The 20331-nt window shown below is 58.0% G+C and overlaps 1 protein-coding gene across 1 annotated transcript in view; it reads left to right on the top strand.

Moving 5' to 3' along the window:
• Window positions 1–6: 6 nt before the first annotated feature.
• DOC2B (double C2 domain beta) overlaps window positions 7–20331 on the top strand; it is a 33350-nt gene continuing 13025 nt past the window's right edge. Inside the window, exons 1-7 of the mRNA XM_011223427.3 lie at window positions 7–202; window positions 7729–7808; window positions 8316–8387; window positions 10854–10928; window positions 13469–13578; window positions 13757–13883; window positions 16410–16567. Of these exons, the coding sequence (XP_011221729.1) occupies window positions 8373–8387; window positions 10854–10928; window positions 13469–13578; window positions 13757–13883; window positions 16410–16567 (485 nt within the window). The 5' untranslated portion in view covers window positions 7–202; window positions 7729–7808; window positions 8316–8372. The remainder of the gene's footprint in view (window positions 203–7728; window positions 7809–8315; window positions 8388–10853; window positions 10929–13468; window positions 13579–13756; window positions 13884–16409; window positions 16568–20331) is intronic.

Genomic DNA, 20331 nt, shown 5'->3' with positions numbered 1-20331 from the left:
GCCCCCGCGCGTCCCGCCGCGGCCAGCGCTGGCCGCCGCAGCCCCTCCGACGGCGCCCGCGACGACGACGAGGATGTCGACCAGCTCTTCGGAGCCTACGGCGCCAGCCCGGGCCCCAGCACCGGCCCCAGCCCGGCGCGGCCGCCCGCCAAGCCGCCCGAGGACGAGCCGGACGCCGACGGCTACGAGTCGGACGACTGCAGTAAGTTTCCAACTCGCCGACTTCCCGCCCCCTCCCCCGGCCGGGCCTCTGGAGCGCTCCCTGACCTCGCCGGTGCCCCGGCCGCCTGCGGTCTCCCCTTTCGCCGGCATCCACCCCCGCCGGTGGCGGCCCCTCGCCTGCCCCGTGCGCCCTCCTCGCGCCCTGCAGACTCAGCCCCGAACTCTCCCTCACCCGCACTGGAGAGGGGGGAAGTTTGGGGGCGCCCCCTGAGGGCGTCCCATTTGCGGGGCCCTGTTCTGCGAACCCACGCCGCGCCCCCTCTCGGCCCGCCGGCGGGGAGCTCCGGTGCGGGCGGTGGCTTTTGTTCCCGGGAAGGGCGGAGCTGCGCCCCGGGGAGACACCAGTTGCTGCCTGCCGCGCGATCCTCCCCGCCCGGGAGCCCGCTGCGGGCCGGCCTCGCCGCCGAGGGGCTGGGCTGGGGCGGGGAGGCAGGGGGGCCGGGGGCTGGGGCCGGGCCGGCCTCCCGAGTGGGCCCGGCGGCCCACAGAGCGCAGCGGCTCTGCTGGCGCCCGGGCCGAGCACCAGAGGACCGCGGAGCCGCTTGTCCTTTGGAAAAACCTTGGCGGTTCCTCCTCCCGCCTCCGTGGACCCCGCCGCGGCGCTCTCCGGGGCGCCGACCTTCGCCCACCTGTTACGCCCGCTTTCCGCGGCCAGGAAGGGCCCCCCGGCCCGCGCCTCCCCCGCCCCGGGCTGAGCCCCGAGCCCCAGCGAGTGGGCAAGCGCCAGGGTCCCCGGGGCCGAGGCCGGGCCGGCGGGCGTTCCTCGCCTTTCCGGTCTCTGAAGGTGCCTGCCGCGCCGGACCCGGGACTGGAGGGGAAACCGAGGCCGAAGAGGTCGCCGAGTGGTTCGGAAGGGGTTGGCGCCAGATGGGGGTGGGGCTGGGAGGTAGCGTTGCTCGCTAGGGCCCCAGTCCCGCTGGAGCCCCAGCCGCGTCCCTCTCAGACCTGCCACCCCAGCCCTGCCCCGGAGGTGGACCTTTCCGTGCAGGGGTCTTACTCGAGGGCCGCCCGGCCCAGGGCCCCCCGCGTGCAGCGCAGCGAGAGCGGCCGCGCCTGGTTTGGGTGCTCACGTGGGCCCAGGGCCGGGGGCCTGGAGTTTCCCCAAGCGTGAAAGCTGAAGGTGGAGATCACCATGCCGCTGGGGGAGGTGGCCCAGCTCTCATCGTCCCACCCAGGAAGGCCCAGGAGGAGAGAGCCGAAGGAGGCCTGTCCTCTGCCCTCTGAGGAGGGCAAACTGTCCCCTGTGCATTTTCTGTGGGCCTGGACCGGGGGATCCGGCCGGAGCCTAGTGCACTGAGGCCTGGCCGCAGGCGCGGGGGTGGGGAGCAGTCCTCTCCCTCCACTTTCCTGCCAGCTTGGGGAAATTGGGTCGGGAGAGTTTATGCCCTCAGGGCTGTGCCCTGGATCTTCCCCACCCCCAGCTCCCAGCACCCTGGGCAGATCTCACCCCCTCACCTGCCCTGCATCTGGACAGGCCCTGACTGGGGCCCAAGTCACAGCTCTGGATGCCCTGAATCCAAAGCCTCCTCTAGAAGAAAGGGTGGGGGACTTGTTACCCTTCCGCCATCTTTCCTGCCATACCATGGGAGAGAGCGGGCAGGGCAGAGCTTCGGCAGGAGCTCCAGGAACCCCTCCCCGTGCCACCCAGGGCCCTCTGGACAACACACTGTTAGGACGTGAGAAATCTTGCCGTTTCTTTGGGCTCTCCCTAAAGCCCCAGGCAAGGAAGAGGCCCGGAAGTCCCACACTGAGGCCGGCTCCTCATCTCCAGCCCATCTGCTCCAGTCCTTCACTGACCACCGTCCCAGCAGCATGAGTGTGGCAAAGGGCAACAGGACTGGGTCTCGGGACCTAGGGAACTCATGTGTCCTAGCAGGGGACAGACTCAATTGAGGTCGGCAGTGCAAGGCCATCCTGGACACAGCCTTGGCAGCCTGAACGGTGGCCTGGCCACACCCATATCACCAGGCAGTCTGCTGGGAAGAGCAGAGGAGCAGGCGTGTGGCTGAGCCAGGGCCAGCTTGGGCCCCCTCGTCCCCTTCAAGGAGCAGCCCACCCTAGGCTTGGATCCCATCAGTGACTGAGCAGACTTCCCAGGCGTGGGAACACAGAAATCTCGGCTCCTTCCTGTGGTGGGACCGGGTTCTGGCACGGAACTGCTCTCCAGCCCATACCTCAGGCTCGGGCCCCCCTCTAGGCTCTGACAACCAGATCCCTAGAATTAGCCTAAGTGATTCAAGCCAGATGGTTCATTATGGCTTTAGCCAGGGTTATGCTATTTGCTGCCCTAATTATTGGATTATCTCTGTTCTAACAAAAAGAAATTAGGGCGGTTGCTCTGTCGTCCAAGGCTGAGAATGAAGTGCTGTTTATTTATTCAGCGTTTTTTTCCCCCTTCTCTTTATACCTCATCCTTTATTAAGTCACCTCAAGACCCAAGCACAAAATTGACATGTTCCAAACTGATCTAATAGGGGGCAATGATGGGGAGCAAAGGCAGTGAGTGTTGGGGTTAGAAGTGTCTTCCCTCCCACTGGTCCACAGTGTGGCCTGGCCAAGCTGGACCCCGCTGCCTGTTGCCCCCCAGACAGGCCCCGGGCCCCACCGTCCTGGTGCATGTGCCCCTCCCCTGCCTGTGCTCTCCCACCCAGCCTTCACCTGTGGAAACCCAGTCCCTTCTTCAAATCTGTAAGGACTAGAATGTTTGGGTTGCAAGTAACAGAAAATTCAAAGTGTCTTAAACCACAAGGACAGTTGAGATCCGCATGACATCCAGGTAGGTGTATGAGGACTCAAGGGCCTCCTCAGAGGCATGGTTCTGCCCCTCCCCTCCTGGCCATGCTCTGCTCTTCTTAGGCTGACCTCCTGGTCCTGGGTGGCTGCTTCAGGGCCAGGTGTCGCATGGAACAGTAAGATCCTCACTTTGACAAGGACAAGTTTCCTTGCCCATATCTCAGTTGAAAAGCAAGGAAAGCTCTCCCAGAGTCCCCAGGAGACCTGTCCTCTGTCCCATTGGCCAGAATGGCATCACATGCCTGTGCACACCTGCCCCGGCATGATTCATGCTGGGCTGGTTCAGGAGTGGTGTCCATGGAGGCCCGGAGCGAGGGTGGAGTGGAGGAAGCGCTGTCCCCAGGGCCCTCAGCGGGGAGCGGTTCCCAGTCCCGTTCCACACAGACCATAGCTTTAGGTAGTCAACATTACAAGACCAGCTGTATGTCAGGCACGTGTGAGATTCAAGAATGCCTGAGACTCCGTCTCTGATGTGAGGGAGTTCATGAAAACCGAGATGCACAAGTAGCCCAGCAGTGACAACAGGGAGGCAGGAACCCACACTGGAAGCACTGGCTTGCAGAGTTTACCCACAGGGAAGACTCTGCTCCGAGCCTGGGAGAGGGAGAAAGCAGGCTGGCTGAGTGGAAGGAGGAAAGAGAGGTGTTCCTGAAAGGGGAACTGCTGGGTGCACAGGGAGAGGTGGAGGAAACAGCCCAGCAGAGGTGCCATAGTCAAGTGGCTGAAGTAAGGGGGAAAAATCCATGATGAGGCCAAAGCGGTCATATCACAGAGGGCCTTGAATGCTATACCAAGGAGGTTAAACTGAGTCTAGAAGGCAGTGGTGAACCTTTGAATAATTTAAAGCAGGAGAATGAATAGACTTCTGAAGGTCCTAAAGTTCTAATCCTCTGCCTCTGAGCTCCTGGGAAGCAGGGACAGATGACTCCTTCTTCTTTGTACCGCCTGCAGTGCTTGCCTCGGTGCCTCAGTTTCCCCAACTATGAAATGCTTTCAGCTCAGGCTTGACCGTTTTTCTGTGGTTCTTGCCACAGTTTTTTTTTTTTTAACTATTTGAGAGGCTGACATTTTTCTTCAAGAAAGAAAGGAAGGAAAGAAGGAAAGAAAGAAAGAACGAATGAACCAGGGCCGGTCTCCTATTCCCAAGGGTATAAGGGTGAGGAAGGTCCAGGTGCAAACCAAGGTCAGAATGATGCTGTCAGTCTCCATCAGCGGAGCAAAGGGACATTTGGCCTTAGAAGAACCGACTGGGGCTTGAGCCTGATTTTCTCTGAATTAGCCCCATTAAAGCTCTATAATTATCGACAGGCAGGTGACAACTCTCAAAGGCCCATTAGTGACCAACCCTCATTATTTTTCCAAGGATGTAAACTTCAGCCAGGACATGTGATTTCCATGGGCGGAGGGCGGGACCCCGGGGCTCATGCAGACAAGCACCTTCACCTGCCCTTAGGGCCCTCCTCACCTGAACCACGAGCCCACAGCTTCGTTTCCAACTCAGAGGCCCCTCTAGGATGGCAGCCCAGCCCTCCCTTGTCCCTGAGAGCAACTCTGCTTTTCTCTCTTTGTTTCTCGTGGCATCCCCCTAAGATTTCAGCTACACAAAGTAGCAGACCAAAAAAAAAAAAAAAATGTTGGAAGCCACTAGGCTTTAAGACAGGAACTGTAAGATGGGAAGTGAAGAGGTCTGGATTCTGTGTCCAGTTTGCTGGGTCACCTTGAGCAGGTCACCTCCCCTCTCTGAGCCTCATTTCTCTGAATAGGAAACGAAGACTTTGGACTGTAAGATTCCTAAGAAAGCTCCACCACCAGCAGATCTTTAAAAATGGTGACCACACTTCTATTTATAAACTATTATTTCTTCCAAAACCTCCATTGGAGTTCAAAAAAATTCATCCATTGCATGGAGGGGGCGCTGGGTGCCCTGTTCCTTCCTGGGAATGGATGGCAGGTGTCGGTTTCACTGAGCGCTGTCAGCCCTCCTTAAACAGGGACGTCTGCAGAGCCAGCGAAAGGGGCTCCTCTCTTCTCCTGGACCGGAGTTTCCCAGTGGGGAGCAGGTGGCCCCACCGTCTGGCTGGCTGTCCTTCTCTGAGAGCCGGAAATGGGCAGGGATTGTGGAGTGTGCGTTTTAACATGTGGGCATGACCAAATCCCCACTGCTGTGAACAGCTGGAAAGCAGTTTCGTTTGAACGGACCCGCCGTGTGAACTGAACATCTGCTTTTCGTTGGTGTCACTGGCGTGGCTCGGGCATGGTCCCTCCTCTCTGGAGGCTGACGTCTTGAGAGCACAAGCCAGGGGTAGGCGCGAACAGAACAGAAGACTGATTTACTGTCACGTCAAGCAGCAGCTTTGGAGAATATTATAAAAGCGTGGACCCGGAGAATCCTGGGCCCATGGCTGTGTTCTTTGACAGGCATGGTGATACATACCTCACTCCCAGTCCCCCCACCTGCCCACCTGCACAGAAGGGAGCCAGGATACAGGCAGCAGACTTAGAAGCATCTTAGGCTCCACTCAAGGCCTATTGACTCATAGTTTGGATGCAATTCTAACGAGTATTCACACCTGGTTTTGTAGAAGAAGCAAGTGACTGTTGAAAAGGAAGGAGGGCTGTTTGCCTATCAGAGGCAAGTATTCTAAGAGGAGTTTCAAGCTGATGGCAAAGGAGGAGGCAGAAAAATGGAGAAAACATAGGAAAACCTCGAAGAGTAGCTACTGGCGATCGCTGGGTCTGGGCTGCGACCGTAGCGCCCAGAGCAGTCGTCATGGTCATAACGATGACTCAGATCACGCGAAAGGGTGTAAGTGACTGTGTATTCTCTTCACAAAGGCTGGGAGGGCAGTGATCCAGTTTGGAACGAGTTCATTCCAGAAGGCGTCTCAGAGGGGCAAGTACAGTTATCTAGAAAATTCACCTAAATGGATCTGCTCCTTCTATAATTACGTCCTGAGCGTGCTCTGTACCCCAGGGGCTGTCAATAAAGCACAATGCCGCGAAGTGGATACTGTTGCGTCTCCATCTTGCAGATGCGGAAAGTGAGCACACAGAGGCTAGAAACACTATCTAAAGTCAGCAACGAGACATGCAGCCAGGCCTTGACCCCAGGGTCAGGTGTCAGAGGGCGTGTCTCGGTGCCCCACATGTGCCCCTTCCAGGCAAGGACGGAGACTGAGCTGGGTGCCTTCCTTACCCTGTCTCAGGAGCTAGGGGACAAGACAAGTGCAACGCAGTGCCAGCACCTCTGAATGAAGGGCAGCTCCACACACTTGGGCCTTAATTTGCCCATTTCTCTGCAAAGCCAAATCCTGCCACGCTGGGGGCCCCGCACGAGCCCAGGGATCTGCGGGCGGACGGCATCTACTCAGCCCTGGCCTTGTGATGCAAAAGCACCCATGGACCAGATGTGAAGAGATGAGCCTGGCCAGGCTCGGCATGAATCCAGAACCATGCTGGGTGCCGCTGGCTGGAAGAACAGAGCCCCGCCCTCCCCCAGCCTCACCCCAGCCTCTCAGCCCCCACCTCCAGCTGGCCTGAGGTCCGAATGCCCCCCGCCCCGCACCACCATGCGCTGGTCAGCTCCTACTCACCTTCATGGCTCAGGTGAAGCATCACCTCCTCTGGGGAGCCTTCCCTGGTGGCCCCCTTTCACAGCTGGGCAAGGCGTACCCCTTGAACTCCTATCGCTCTTGGCTCACCAGATTCTGCTGGGGCTGATTGTTTTCATCTGTTTCTCCCATTAAGCTATGCTTTCCTTGAGGCAGGAACCCCATCTTACTGGTATTTTCATCCCCAGAGTCCGGCTTATTGTAATTAGATTTGATAAAGAATGAATGAATGAATGGGGTGCCAGTCGAGCAGCCCAGTAGTCAGTGCGCAGGATCTGGGTTTCTAAAGACACCCTGTCACTGTGCATCTTGCTATCCAGAGACCTGCCTCCTGAGGCCCCCGCAAACCGCAGCCCCCACCTTCACACCAGGAGCCCTGTGAACGTGCGCGGCCACAGCTGCCGTGTGTGATTGTCCCTGAGGCTACAGCTGCACCCAGTTACCGCCGCACGCTCTGCCCTAGGGAATCACCCACTGCCTTTTAAGAGGCTGGCAGGTAGCAGCATGAGGACCCAGCTGGCTCCTCGCAGCCTGCCCCGGGCCCCCCAGAGGACCAGAGAGACTGGGGACCCGCAGCCCTGAGTGTTGCTGGGGGATGGATCAGCCAGTCAGCCAGGCCAGGGCCCAGAGCTTCTCACGGCCCTGTCTCTTCTGCCTTCTCACACAACCCTTGTGACATTTAGCAGGTCAAGGAAATTGAGGCATGGAGCCAAGACTGGCAGTCACACAAGGAGGGCAGGAGGACAGTCCTGTACAGGGGGCACAGCATTGGACCAGCCGCAGGCCAGGCACCACAGCACCACACAGGGGCCTGGGCTGCGGGGCCTACCACCTGGGCTTGACGCTTGGGCCACCGCTCGTGGTGACTGTTGCTGACCTCACCTCACTGAGCCTCCACTCCTCCGTCATCTGGAACCTGAGAGGGATGTCGCTCACTTCCCAGGGGTGGTGGGACTGGGAGGCTGCGCGGAGGGATTGCACGCAGTAGGTGCTCTGTTGATGGCAGTCACTGTGGCGCTGTGACACCTTGTCCCACCACACGGGGGTGGGCGACACTCCTCCCCTGTGTGGCTGGGGCATGACCTGAGCCCTGTGTCCGCAGCTGCCCTGGGCACACTGGATTTCAGCCTGCTCTACGACCAGGAGAACAACGCCCTGCACTGCACCATCAGCAAGGCCAAGGTAGGCCCCCGCTGGCCCCCGCTGGCCCTGGGGTCCCGGGCCCTGGGTGGAGGTGAGGGGCTGAGGTCCGAAGGCCTGTCCTCCCCACTGTTTCCTGTCCAGGCTCTGTGGCACCTGCCCCGTGGGTGCAGGGCAGGGAGGGAATTCTTGCCTAAATCATCTCCGCTGCCCTAAAAAACCCTGTGCAGACATTCAGGGAAGAAGTGGGAAAACAGCAAGAAGAGAATGAGAGAAGGAAGGCATGGTGTGGCGGAGGGGGCAGAGCTGGGGAGGGGCTGTGGTGCGGGGAAGGGAAGGGGAGATATGACAGGTGTGTCCTGGTGGCCAAGGAGGGATTGGATTGATTGTCTCTGGTCTGCTGAAGTTCCCCACAGCCCGGACTCCTGGAGGAGTGAGTGGGTGCCAGGCAGGAGAGTCCCCTCCTCTGGGCTCAGGGCCCCAGCCTTGGTCTCCGGGTCGGAGCTGTGAGCCTCTCCCCCCTTGGGCTGGCATCAGCTCTCTTCTTAGCCATGCTGTTCCTTCACCCCCTGCATCGATCCCTCTGGGAGGAAGGTGCCAAAGTTGATGTTCTCTCGCAAGGTAAGGCCGGTAGCGCAGCCTAGTAGGGCTCCCGGTAGAGCCGTGGGGGGGGCCTGGGCCAGGCTCAGAGCAAGGAGCTTCCAGTAGAGCCACCCAGTCCTAGACCCCACCCTCAGTCCCAACCTGTGCGCTTCTGTGCCCCTCAGCACCCCACCCATGGCTCTACCCACTCTGAGGGCCCGGCTGCCTGGTCCTGCCTCAGCAGTCCCCACCCGCCTGGGCCAGCACACCTGGATGGCCATGGTGGTAGGGAGCAGTGTCCCCTTCAGGCCCAGGGCCCCGATCGGGCACCCTAGAGGCCCACACGCGCCATCCTGGCCCTGCCCTCTCCCTGGGGAGCTGCCCGGGCTGTGATGCTGGGGCTCCAGACCTGCCCCAGGGAAGGAGCTGAGAACGGTGACCCCCCAGCTGTGCCAGGGCGGAGGGCAGGCTGCAGGGCCTGGGCAGCTCCTTTTCCCTCTCCCTCTGCCCAGCTTTGTAGAGGTCGTCCGGGCTCGGAACTGAGGATGGGCACCTGCTGCCAGGCTACTCCCCATCCCAGACATGAGGCCCCTCCTGTGCTGCGTGCCCTGCCTTCCCTACCCAGGCTCTAGAAGGGCTGTGGGGCTGTACTGGGGGGGAGGACGAGGAGGGTGTACGTGTGCCTACTTGGGTCTCTGTGGGCACCTGTGTATGCACACACATGTGTGTGTCCTTTGGGGTGTGTCACTCAAGGCATTGGAGGTGGGGGATGAGAGGACCACAGACCATAGAAGGACCCCATTCTCCAGGTCATTCTCTGCTTAGATCCGGTTTTGCAGGGGAGGGGGTGGTGCAGGCCTGGGAGGAACTGGGGCTCTGGATCGGGGTTTGGGCAGAGAACCAAAAGGGGTTACGGAGGCTGAAGCAGGGCTGACAGGCGGAGGGGCTCTGGGAGGAGGCCAGATGCCATGGAGCTGGACCCTAACTTGGCCAGTGCCCTCTGGGGAAGCAAAGCGGTGTCAGTTTGCTCATCTGTACAACACGGTCAGTCACCCCACCTGTGTGGTGGCTGCGAGCATCAAGTGAGTACGTGTTCAGTCCCCGCTGCCCTCCTGGAGGACTGCCTGGTGGCGGGCACCCAGCCCCACCCACACAAACACAGACACCCAGGAACTCACGCACAAAGGGACTGGGAAAGCGCTGACCGACTGGCCAGCCCTGGGCATGTCAGGGATGGGTAGTGAGGCCGCGGTGAGGGACATGCGCCCGGGAGGGCCACCGCCTTGCCATGGGTGCCCACGGGGCTGTGGAGCCCCAGCAGCTCCCGCACAGCTCACATACCCCTATGTCAGCCCTCCACTACCTCTCTGGTATCTTCCGAGGGGCCTGGCATGTGGGGAAGGGGCACAAATGGCCTCCGGCCAGGCCCTGCATCACCACTGCCACCTCCACCCCTGGTCCACCCCTGGGAAGTGGGAACCAGTAACCCCTTTTCTAGCTGGTAAAGCTGAGGCTCTGGGGCAAAGTGACTCCTCCCCTTTCCCAGCTGACAGTGCAGGAGCTGAGATCTGGGCCCCAGCCAGCCTGGCCCTGAAGCCTGCGTGCTCCTTCTCACTCGCAGAGCAGCAGGGGGATTGGAGGACCCGACCCCTGCCTCGGCCCCGCTTCCTACCCTGCTCTCCAGACCAAACCAGGGTGGGGGGTGAGAGCCTCCATTCCCCTTGGAGGCGGGCCTGCTCACGGCAGCAGTTCATCTGTGATGCCACACGCGTCTCGGCTGCCGCCCTGCGCGCCTGTGTGCCGCCGCAGAAGCAGAAGAGTGCGGTTTCCAGAGATAAGAGCAGTCGTGAGGTCAGCTAAGCCCCTGTCTGTTTGTGGTTCCCTTGGTTCCCTGGCTGTGCACACTTGACTGATTGCTCCAAGTTAGTGAGGGATGCCATCTTGTGGAAGGACCCTCCGTGGCCAGCCAGGTTGTCTGGCCTCCCTGGATTCAGGCTGGCAGGGAGCTGTGGCAAATGCAGAGAGAGAGAGAGCCTGGTCTCCGGGACACAGAACGTTTTCCCGTGGTAAAGAGGGAAACCTGTTGGTGAGTGGACAGAGGGTCACATGGCTATAGGATCAGTGAGGGAAGTCCCTGTATTTGGGGAGAGGGGTAAGAGGAATCCAGAAGGAAGGGCCTCACCAAAGCAGGATAATGAGGACCTCATTCAGGGGAGGGGGAGTCACCTGGCCTCCACAAAAGGGAGACTAGAAAGAGAAAGGCTGGTCTGACAAAGACACCCCATGACACCTGCCCCCGGCCAGGAGGGGAGAGCACCAGCACTAGGCCATCCTCCGTCCAGCACTAAGAGTGTGGGCTCAGGGGCCCTCTGCAAAGCGGGTGCTGAATGGACCCAGCCGGGAGGACTGAGGACAAGGGACACCTGCCCACCGAGGTGCCCGGAGGCTGCGGCTGCTCTGTCTCCAGCTCCCATTTCACACCTTCTGCCGTTCCCCTCCTCTCAGGGCCTGAAGCCGATGGACCACAACGGGCTGGCAGACCCCTACGTCAAGCTGCACCTGCTGCCGGGAGCCAGCAAGGTGAGGAGGTCCGCCCCAGGCCCGCCACAGCTCTGCCTGCTGTGACAGGGGTCCCGGCTGAGCTTGGGACAACCGGGCAGGTGCATACCTTCCCTGTGCCCTCACAGACCGACCAAGGTGATGGGACCTCGCCGATTCACCTCCACCCAAGAGCACCCAGTCAGCCCCCCAGCCCCCAGACTTCCCGGGAACCTCAAGTCCCAGGAACACTGCTTGCCTGATGAATTGGGGAAACCCTGCAGAGAATTTCTAAGCCAGCATTTTATAAGAAGCAGTGTCAGTTGGAGATTACTATGTGGGGGGCATAAAGGGCTGTGTAGCCAGATAACATTGGGAAGCCTTGTTAACATTGGGAAGCCTTATTAAACAGGTTCCTTTTCTCTAAGACTTATCAGATCCTTTAACATGTTGATGGGCTGCCCTGTGACACTCTATAGGGGGGATGAAGTGGGTAGATTCTGCCGAGTTCCCGGACCACAGAACCCTTGTTCCTGTAGTAGGTGACCCAGCAGGCCATCCAAGCATCTGGTACGCCTAGGAAAAGAGAAAAGTTTTTTAGAAAAAAACTATTAAGCAAAAGCATCAAGGTGACCTTCAGCACTGGAAGACCAAAACTGATTAGACTTTCTTACATGTGTTTTACAGTTCAGTGGTGTTTTAGTCTTAATTTCACAGGAGGGAGAATCTTTTCCGAGTTGGGTGTGGGACCCACAGACTTTTCAAGGGGCAGGTTATGTGGACCCCATTGCTGGGGAGGGGATGGGGATCACCTGGAGACGAGCAGTTTTGCTTCCAAGAGGAGACCAGAGGTTGGCAGGGGGACACAGGACGCAGGAGCGTGAGCAGCAGAGCCCAGTGGCTGGTGTTCTCCTCCCGGCCTCTTTCTAAGAAACCAGGGGCTGGGGAATTACCTCCTGGCCTTCAAGTGGCCTGGTGAGAAGAGTCTGTAACGGGAATGCTGTCCTGGGCAGAGGGCCTCCCTTGCCACCGACTCTTCTAGGCCAACTGAGCAGTCCTGCCCCAGGCTGAGGCGCCCCGGGCTGCTGCGGCCCGAGTTGAGTCTGAGGCCCAAACCCTCTGGGCCAGAGTGCAAGGGCCGAGGCTCCCCCCAATCCAGGAGGACCACCCAACAGAGGCGAGGACTCCGTCCCCAGGAAGTGAGGGCCGTGGCCAACCACCTCTGCCTAGGGCCGCTGCCCACCGCTCCAGCCCTCGAGGCCCTCCTGTTGCACGTAGGACCCCCAGGGCTGAGGGCTGAGGGCAGCGTGACCAGCGCAGTGTCCCAGCTCAGGAGCTCAGTGGCTGTGAGTCCCTGGACTCATGGGACCCAGAGTCGGCAGTACCGGAAGGCCGAGTCATAGGGACCTCACCACGCAGACAGGATTTCCCACACAGGGCAGTGGTTTCTAAAAAGCAGGCTTCTGAAAGCCACACTGAGAAAGAGGCATGATTATGCCCTTTTTGGCAGTGGGGAGCCTGACGCTCCCAGAGGGTAAGGAACCCGCTGGGCTGCACAGAGCTTAGGCGAGGGGTGGAGTCGGGATCAGGACGCAGGCCTGTCTGACCTCAGAGCCAGGCGGTGAGGAGCCCAAGGCCCAGAGCTAGAGAAGCGCGGGGAAGGAGGGGAGGCAGCGTGGCGGCTTGGACACACCACCCCCACAGGCAGTTTCTGGGAGAGGCAGCATTCCAGGGACGGGGCACGGACTGCGCAAAGGCAAGGAGCTGTGTGGGAGAGCAGCCAGCCCCCCAGCCCGGCCCCCAGCAGCCCCAGCCCCTCCTGCAGCACCTGTGCCCTGAGTACATGCTAGGGGCCTGGGGGCGGCGAGCCTTTGGGTTGAGGTTCCGAGAGCCGCAGCGGCCCATTACCACCAGCTTTTAGCAGCTTGCAACATGCGCTTCCTGTCCACCGGTGCTGCGGGCTGGAGGCTGGCACAGCTCCCACACGGGGCAGGTGCAGCGCGACAGGGCCGCAGTCCATTCTGGGGTCCCTGGGGAGAAGCGATTCCCGTCCTTTTCCAGCACCTAGAGGCCGCCCACATGCCTTGGCTCTCGTCCCCTTCCTCCATCTTCCACGCCAGCGTCCACCTGGGACTTCTGCCCTCCTTACGTGTCCCTCTGACACTTCTCTCCTACTTCCCTCTTCTGCGTTCAAGGGTGCTGTAATCACATTGCGTGGGGCCTGCCCAGATCACCTGGATAATCACCATATTTTAAAGTCAGCAAAGGGCGCCTGGGTGGCTCAGTCAGTTAAGCATCCGCCCTCAGCTCCCGTCATGATCCCAGGGTCCTGGGATCGAGTTCTGCGTTGGTCTCCTTGCTCATCAGGAATACTGCTTCTCCCTCTCCCTCTGTCTGCTGGTGCTTGCTCTGTCAAATAAATAAACAAAATCTTATTAAAAAAATGAAAAAAGTCAGCCGATTAACAACCTTAATTCCCGTTGGCATATTCAGTTTCCCGGGACGGGCGGGGCGGTCTTTGGGGCCGTTATTCTGCCGCTTGAGCTCCCAGATGCTCAGAGCATCTTTTCTGCTCTCACCAGGCAAATAAACTCAGAACGAAAACTCTCCGAAACACTCTGAACCCCACGTGGAATGAGACCCTCACTTACTACGGGATCACGGACGAAGACATGATTCGAAAGACCCTGCGGTGGGTGAGGGCCCCAGACTCCCTGCTTCCCCACACCCCACCCCGCCTCACCTGCAGGGCCCGCCCCGCCCATGTCCCCGCCCACCGCCCGCAAACCGCGGCTGACTACCCGCTGACTACGGACGTGTGGGAGCGTCCGTGTGTGTCTGAAGAGCGGGCCTTGCCTCCCGCCCTCCAGGATCTCCGTGTGCGATGAGGACAAATTCCGCCACAATGAGTTCATCGGGGAGACGCGCGTGCCCCTGAAGAAGCTGAAAGCCAACCACACCAAGACGTTCAGCGTCTGCCTGGAGAAGCAGCTGCCGGTGAGCAGGGGCGGGGCTCTGCGGGCTGTCCAGCGCCCTCCGCGCCGGGAGCACCCACTCTGTGCCCTGCACAGCTTCAGGTGCTGGGGGAACAGACCAAAATGCCTGCCCTCGTGGAGCTTGGGCAGCAGACGGACTCCAAAAAAGGTGGATGACCTCAGCAGAGCCTGTGTTAGACGGTGATGAGGGTCACAAAGGAAAGGCGGAGAGCTCAGTGGTTTCGATGGAGGTTCGGGGGATGCTCCTGGCAGAGGGAACAGCAGGTACCAAGTCTGGTGGAGGCATAGACAAGACGCCCGCTGTGTGGGCCAGGGAGCAGGGTGGGACCGGGTCCTAGGAGGTGAGATCAGAGGCTGGGAGGTGAGGGAGGTGGGAGTGAGGCGGGCCACTGGGGAATGCCAGGCAGGGGCAAGGGCATCTGTTCCAAGAGGCTCACCAGGTGCAGGCTGGGAGGGAGAGGAGGCTGAGCGTGGGGAGGGCTGTGAGGGGACGAGCCTGACCAGCCTGCGCCGGAGCCCCAGCGGAGCGGGAGAAGTGCGGGATCCCGGTTGGGTGCGCTGGCAGCTCAAGCATTCCCAGACGTGGGGGGCGAGCAACTGGAAAGCTGAGGGGTCCCTCACTGTGGTGTGGAGGGCCATGGGAGGAGCCACTGGGGTTGCTCCGGAGCTCAACTGGAACGTGACAGGTATGAGGTGCCTGTGAGCTACCTAGAGGAGACAGAAAATAATTCTTCCCTGGAAATTTCAGTTGTTAGAAAATAATGTCAAAACCTATCTTGCCCCCTGTTGTCTACAGCAGCTGAACCCACCCAAACTCTGTCCATCTGTGTCTCCTCTCTCCCCCTCCTCCCTCCCCCCTTCCCCTCTCCTCTTTCCCACCTCTTGGAGGCCTGGCCGTCACCCTGCTCAGAAGGGCTGGGAGGCATCGGCCAGGAGGCCCCAGGGTCCTGAAACCTGCCAGCAGCCCAGTGTTCAGGGCACTGAAGGCAATCCCCTTTTAGGACATTTCCCCCCCTAGAGCCCTGGGCGAGGGGAAAGCTCAAGAGGACAGAGCCCAGTGGCAAACCCGTCCCTCCCTAGTGGGGCCTGGGCGCTGGGACAAATGCCTGTGCAGGCTGGCCCGAGTCAAGCCCTGGCAACAAGTCAGCCTGAGGCCAAGATCCCAGCTCTGCCTTTTTGCATAATTTGATCAAATTTTATTCCCTTGTCACATTCTTTCCTATCACAGACATTTGTATGATGGGTATAACCTTTTTTGTTTTATTAGTCACTAACCGAAACCCGGTTTTTCCCAATGATCCATGTCACTTGTAAAAGGCACCATCAGCTCTTACCACAGTTCTGTTGGAGTTTTGAACCCTGCATAACAAACAGCTGTGTGGGGACGTGAGCGCGCGGGGGTGTGTGCGCGAGGGTGGGTCTGCCTGTGGAAGCGCACGTGGGCGTGTTTTCAAGGATGTGGAATGCGTGTGCACGCGTGTGTGCGTGCACGTGGCTGGGTGGGGGTGCCTTGCTCGAATTTGCTAGCAGCTCATCACTCTGGACTCAGAGACATGCGGTGACCGCAGGAGCGCAGTCCAGGATGACTGCTCTGGCGGTACAGACACATTTTGATGGTACCTTTTAGATTTTACGTAACGTGTGAACGTTAGTCATTCTCAGTGAGTACTGAACGATCCCCGGTTCGATGGGTCCCCTGTGAAACAACCTGATGTATAATGTCCCACCCCCAGAAAGATGGCTGAAAATACTCCTGCTCGTTTATATTGTTTCATTCTCACACCTCACGCAAACAAGCACAGGATCGCTGTTGAGCGAGGCCATCCTGCACCAAGCCCTGGGCCAGAGTGGCGGACTGTTCAGTCTCGCATGCCTAGTCCGGTCCATTAATAATGGCCTCCCAGCACTGAAAGGTGAGCTCAGAGTAAACGCAGGGATCGGTTAGTCCTGTCTGCTCTGGGTGTGCAAGTTGGGGAGGGTGGCCCTTACTGGGCCTCAGAGGAGCCCCATCTCCAGAGAGGTGTGGGTATGGCCCCTGCCTCTGAGGAGCCACATGGGACATCACTTTAGTGACAAGCAGAGGACCGTCATGGGCAAAGCGACATGGCTGGGACTTCAGTGACAGGAGCCTGGCAGAGAGGCCTAAGGAGGGGCCCTGGGGGTTCTAGCTGGAGGTGTCCAGGTGGACAGAGGGTGAGGAGGAGGCGTTCCAGGAGCTGACAGTGAACAGTGATCTCAGGAGGGTAAGGAACGGGAAATCTCAGGCTAGTTGGGGCAGGGGGCGGAGGGGGCCACCTATAGCTGAGGTCTGATCCCTGAGGCCTGGACAGCCCCTGCTTGCCCTCCTGCTCCCCTTGGGAGCTCTGTCTTCCGGGTGCTCCCCAGGGGGGCTCCAGGAAGCACTTTCAGGGGGCTGAGGCCAAGGTGACCCCTCACCATCGCCTGGGCCAGCAGACCGCCTCAGTAGCCCGTGGCTGAGGGAGGGTGTGGGAGCAGTGAGGATAGCCAAGTTCTTCCTGCCCAACAGGTGGACAAGACTGAAGACAAGTCCCTGGAGGAGCGGGGCCGGATCCTGATCTCCCTCAAGTACAGCTCACAGAAGCAGGGCCTGCTGGTCGGCATCGTGCGCTGCGCCCACCTGGCTGCCATGGACGCCAACGGCTACTCGGACCCCTACGTGAAGACGTGAGTGTGTGGCCCAGGCCAGCTGTCTCCTGCCCCGTTCAGCTCAGAGGACAGGAGTTCAGTGTAGCAAGCACTGACGGCGGGGGCGGCGCCTCTGCACTACTCCCTTGGCAACACTGTGGGTTAAGTCGGGCCAGCCCCATTTCACAGATGAGGAAACTGAGGTTGTGAACCTTGAGTGGCTTCCCAGGTCACGCCGAGAGAGTCGTTCTCTCCTGACTCTGCATTCAGACCTCCCTTGACTGTGACCCCCGGCGGGGCCACTAGCAGGTTGGCAGAAGGGGTGGGCCTGGGCCGGACCAGAGAGCCAGTGAAGAAGCCCCACCAGGACGTAGTGCCGCCCGTGTGCGCCCAGTCCTGTGCCGGTGCCTCGGGTGCTGCTCAGGGTCCACCCAGCCCTCCCAGCCACTCGCGGTGCTGGAGAGAAACCCTAAGTCGGGGCCGTGCGAGGCAACATGGGCCCGGACTAGGCCGTGGTCCTCGCTGTGAGGGGAAGGCAAGAGCTGGTGGCCCTTCGGGTTGGAAGGAAGCAGGCGGCCAGGGAGCACCATCAGTGCTCTGGGCCTTCTGCAAATACAAGATGGATGTTAGTCTGTTCACTGTGAGACTTTTCTCGAAGGGTGGGACATGTGGAGGAGTTTGGCTCAGCAGAAAGGAGGTGTTCTGCTCAGGTGGAGGGATAGAGGAGCTGAGACACAGACGCAGGGGTGAGGCTGGTCTGAGGGGACGGTGAGGAGCCCCGTGGGAGGCCGAGGCTACCGCACGGCACGACTCTGGGGCTACCATTCCCAGTGGCCGCTGTTCCATTTCCATTTTAAAATCCTGTTACAGGGGCACCTGGCTGGCTCAGTTGATGGAGCAAGTGATTCTTGATCTCGGGGCTGTGGGTTCGAGGCCCTTGTTGGGTGTTGAGACTATTTATTTTTAAAGATTTTATTTTTAAGTAAAGAAGTAAATAAAATCCTATCACAAAAATGGTGCAGCCACTTTGGAAAACAGTCTGGCAGTTCCTCAAAAGCTACACACGGAGTTACCATGTAACCTAGCAATTCCATCCCAGGTACACACCCGAGAGAAACACATGTCCACACAAACACTTGGACATGCATGTTCATAGCAGCCTTATTCACAGCAGACAAAAGGAAACCCACCTAAATGTCCATCAACTGATGAATGGGGAAACAAATTGGGCCATATCCATACAATGGAATATTATTAGCTATAAAAAAGAGTGAAGGGGCGCCTGGGTGGCTCGCTCAGTTAAATGTCCAACTCTTGATTTCAGCTCAGGTCATGATCTGAGGGTCGTGAGGTCAAGCCCCACGTCAGGGTCCGCTCTGGGTGTGGAGCCTGCTTGAGATTCTCTTTCTCCCTCCCCTCCACCCCCCAGCGTGCTCACTCTCTCTCTTAAAAAGAACTTTTTTTTGAAAGGAGTGAAGTACTAATTCATGCTATAACATCTATGAACTTTGAAAAGATGATTACAAGATTATGCTAACTGAAAGAAACCAAACACAAAAGACCACACCTTGTATAATTTGATTTATATGAAAGTTCAAAAAAGGTAAATCCATAGAGGCAAAAAGCAGATTCGATTTGTAGTTGCCAGGGGCTGGGGGAGGAGGTGGGGAGAATGGGGAGTAACCGGATTTCTTTCTGAGGGGATGAAATGTTCTAGAATTGATTGTAAGAGTTGCACGGCTCTGTGAGTGGACCAAACACCATTCAACTGTGTTCTTTAAAAGGGTGTATTCTACGATATGGGAGTCGTATTTTAGTAGAGCTGCTATTTTTTAAAAATCCAATGCCACCAGGCCCAGGGTCATTGGGGGAAGGCTGTTCCCCCATACATGGCACAGGGACTAGTGGTTTTCCACATGAAAATGCAGTGAATTGGGTCCCCACACCAACCATTAGCAACACCGTGATTTCCAGTGGATTAGATGCCACTGTGAGAGGCCATGCCGTAACCGTTCCGAAGATCAGAAGGAGACTCTTTATAACCATTGGAGGGAAAGTCGCTGATAACCAGTCAACGAGGCCAGTGTGCGTACCCTCTGGCTGCATTATTTCCCCTGCGGGTTTGTATCCTGGAGACCCATGTGCACTGCAGCACTGCCCTTCATGGTACACGGGCAAGAGTTCGTCAGCAGAGGACTCGATTCATAAAATGCGGCATATGCGTATAACATAGTACTGTGCAGTTACAACGGATACGGTAGGACTAGGTAAATTAACATGGACAGCTAGCCAAACATGCTGATCCCAAAAGCAAACTTCAGAGCAGTGCACACAGTGTGATACCGTTCTGTACATTTGTGTATCTCAGACCTGCAGAGACTGTCACAGTAGCGGTGGGTCTCTGGGGAGGGAGCGACGGAGGGAGGGGAAGGGACCGGGGAGGGCAACAAAGTGTCTGCACTTGTACTTATGATGCCAGAGTTCCGTATACAGAAGGAAAGATAATCCAAAGCCAAAATGGCGGTGAGATTTTAAAATCTGGCTCAGTGTCCACCTGCCAGCTTGACAGGAATTCCAGGGTCCTATGCTGGGTTAAAAGTCAGGTTTGTTGTTGTTTTTTTAAGATTTTATTTATGTATGTATGTATGTTTGTATTTATTTATTAATTTTAAAGCTCTTCTTTATCCACCTGACGGAGAAGGGGCACAAGCAGGGGAAGAAGCAGAGGGAGAGGGAGAAGCAGGCTCCCGGCCGAGCTGAGAGCCCAATGTGAGGCTTGATCCCAGGACCCCGAGATCACGATCTGAGCCGAAGGCAGATGCCTAACCGGCTGAGCCACCCAGGCGCCCCTAAAAGTCAGGTTTATTGAGATAGAATTTACACATTGTAAGTTTCTCCCCTTCCAGAGTTCAGCTGATATATACAATCTTGTTACCATCACCACAGTCAACATACAGAATGCTGCTATCACCCCAAAAGCTCCCCCAGCCCCAGGCAACCACCCATTTGTTTTCTGTCCCAATAGTTTTGCCCTTTCCAGACTTTCTTATAAAGGCAAACTTCCCGTGTGTTGCCTTTCGAATCTAGCTTCTTTCATATAGCATAATGCGTTGGAGATTCACCCACGTGGTTATGGCCAAGATAGCACATGTTATCACACAGAAGCCACAAGTTGTTGCTCAGTTCACTTCATGTTGAAGAGCCTCTGAGTTTCCTTTCCTTTTTTTTCTTTTTTGAGTATAGTTGGCTTACAGCGTTGCGTTAGTTTCAGGTGTACAGCGTCGTAGCTGGAGCGCTCTATACACTGGCCCTGCTCCCCACGAGGGTAGCCGACCTGTCCCCATACACTGGTACGGCACCACTGTGCTGTGCCTTTCATCCCCGGGACTTAGTCACCCACACCTGGAAGCCCATGCCTCCCACCCGCCTTCACCCACCCTGCCCACCTCCTCCCTCCACTCTGGCAACCACCAGTTTGTTCTCCGTGTTTATGGGTCTGTTTCTGCTTTGTTTGCTCATTTGTTTTATTCTTTTTTAAAGATTTTTTTATTTATTTACTTATTTAGAGAGAGAGTACAAGTGGGGGGAGGGGGAGAGGGAGAGAGAGGATCTCTAGCAGACTCCCCGCTGAGCGCAGAGCCTGATGTGGGGCTCAGTCTCACGACCCTGAGATCATGACCTGCACCGAAATCAAGAGGCAGACACTCAACCAACTGAGCCACACAGGTGTCCCTGTTTCACTCTTTGGGTTCCACATACAAGTGAAATCATACGGTACTTGTCTTTCTGCATCTGACTGTTTC

The sequence above is a fragment of the Ailuropoda melanoleuca genome, chromosome 13 (genome assembly GCF_002007445.2).
Source record: "Ailuropoda melanoleuca isolate Jingjing chromosome 13, ASM200744v2, whole genome shotgun sequence".
NCBI classification, from domain to species: Eukaryota; Metazoa; Chordata; class Mammalia; order Carnivora; family Ursidae; genus Ailuropoda; species Ailuropoda melanoleuca.
This window is presented reverse-complemented; position numbering and strand designations above follow the sequence as displayed.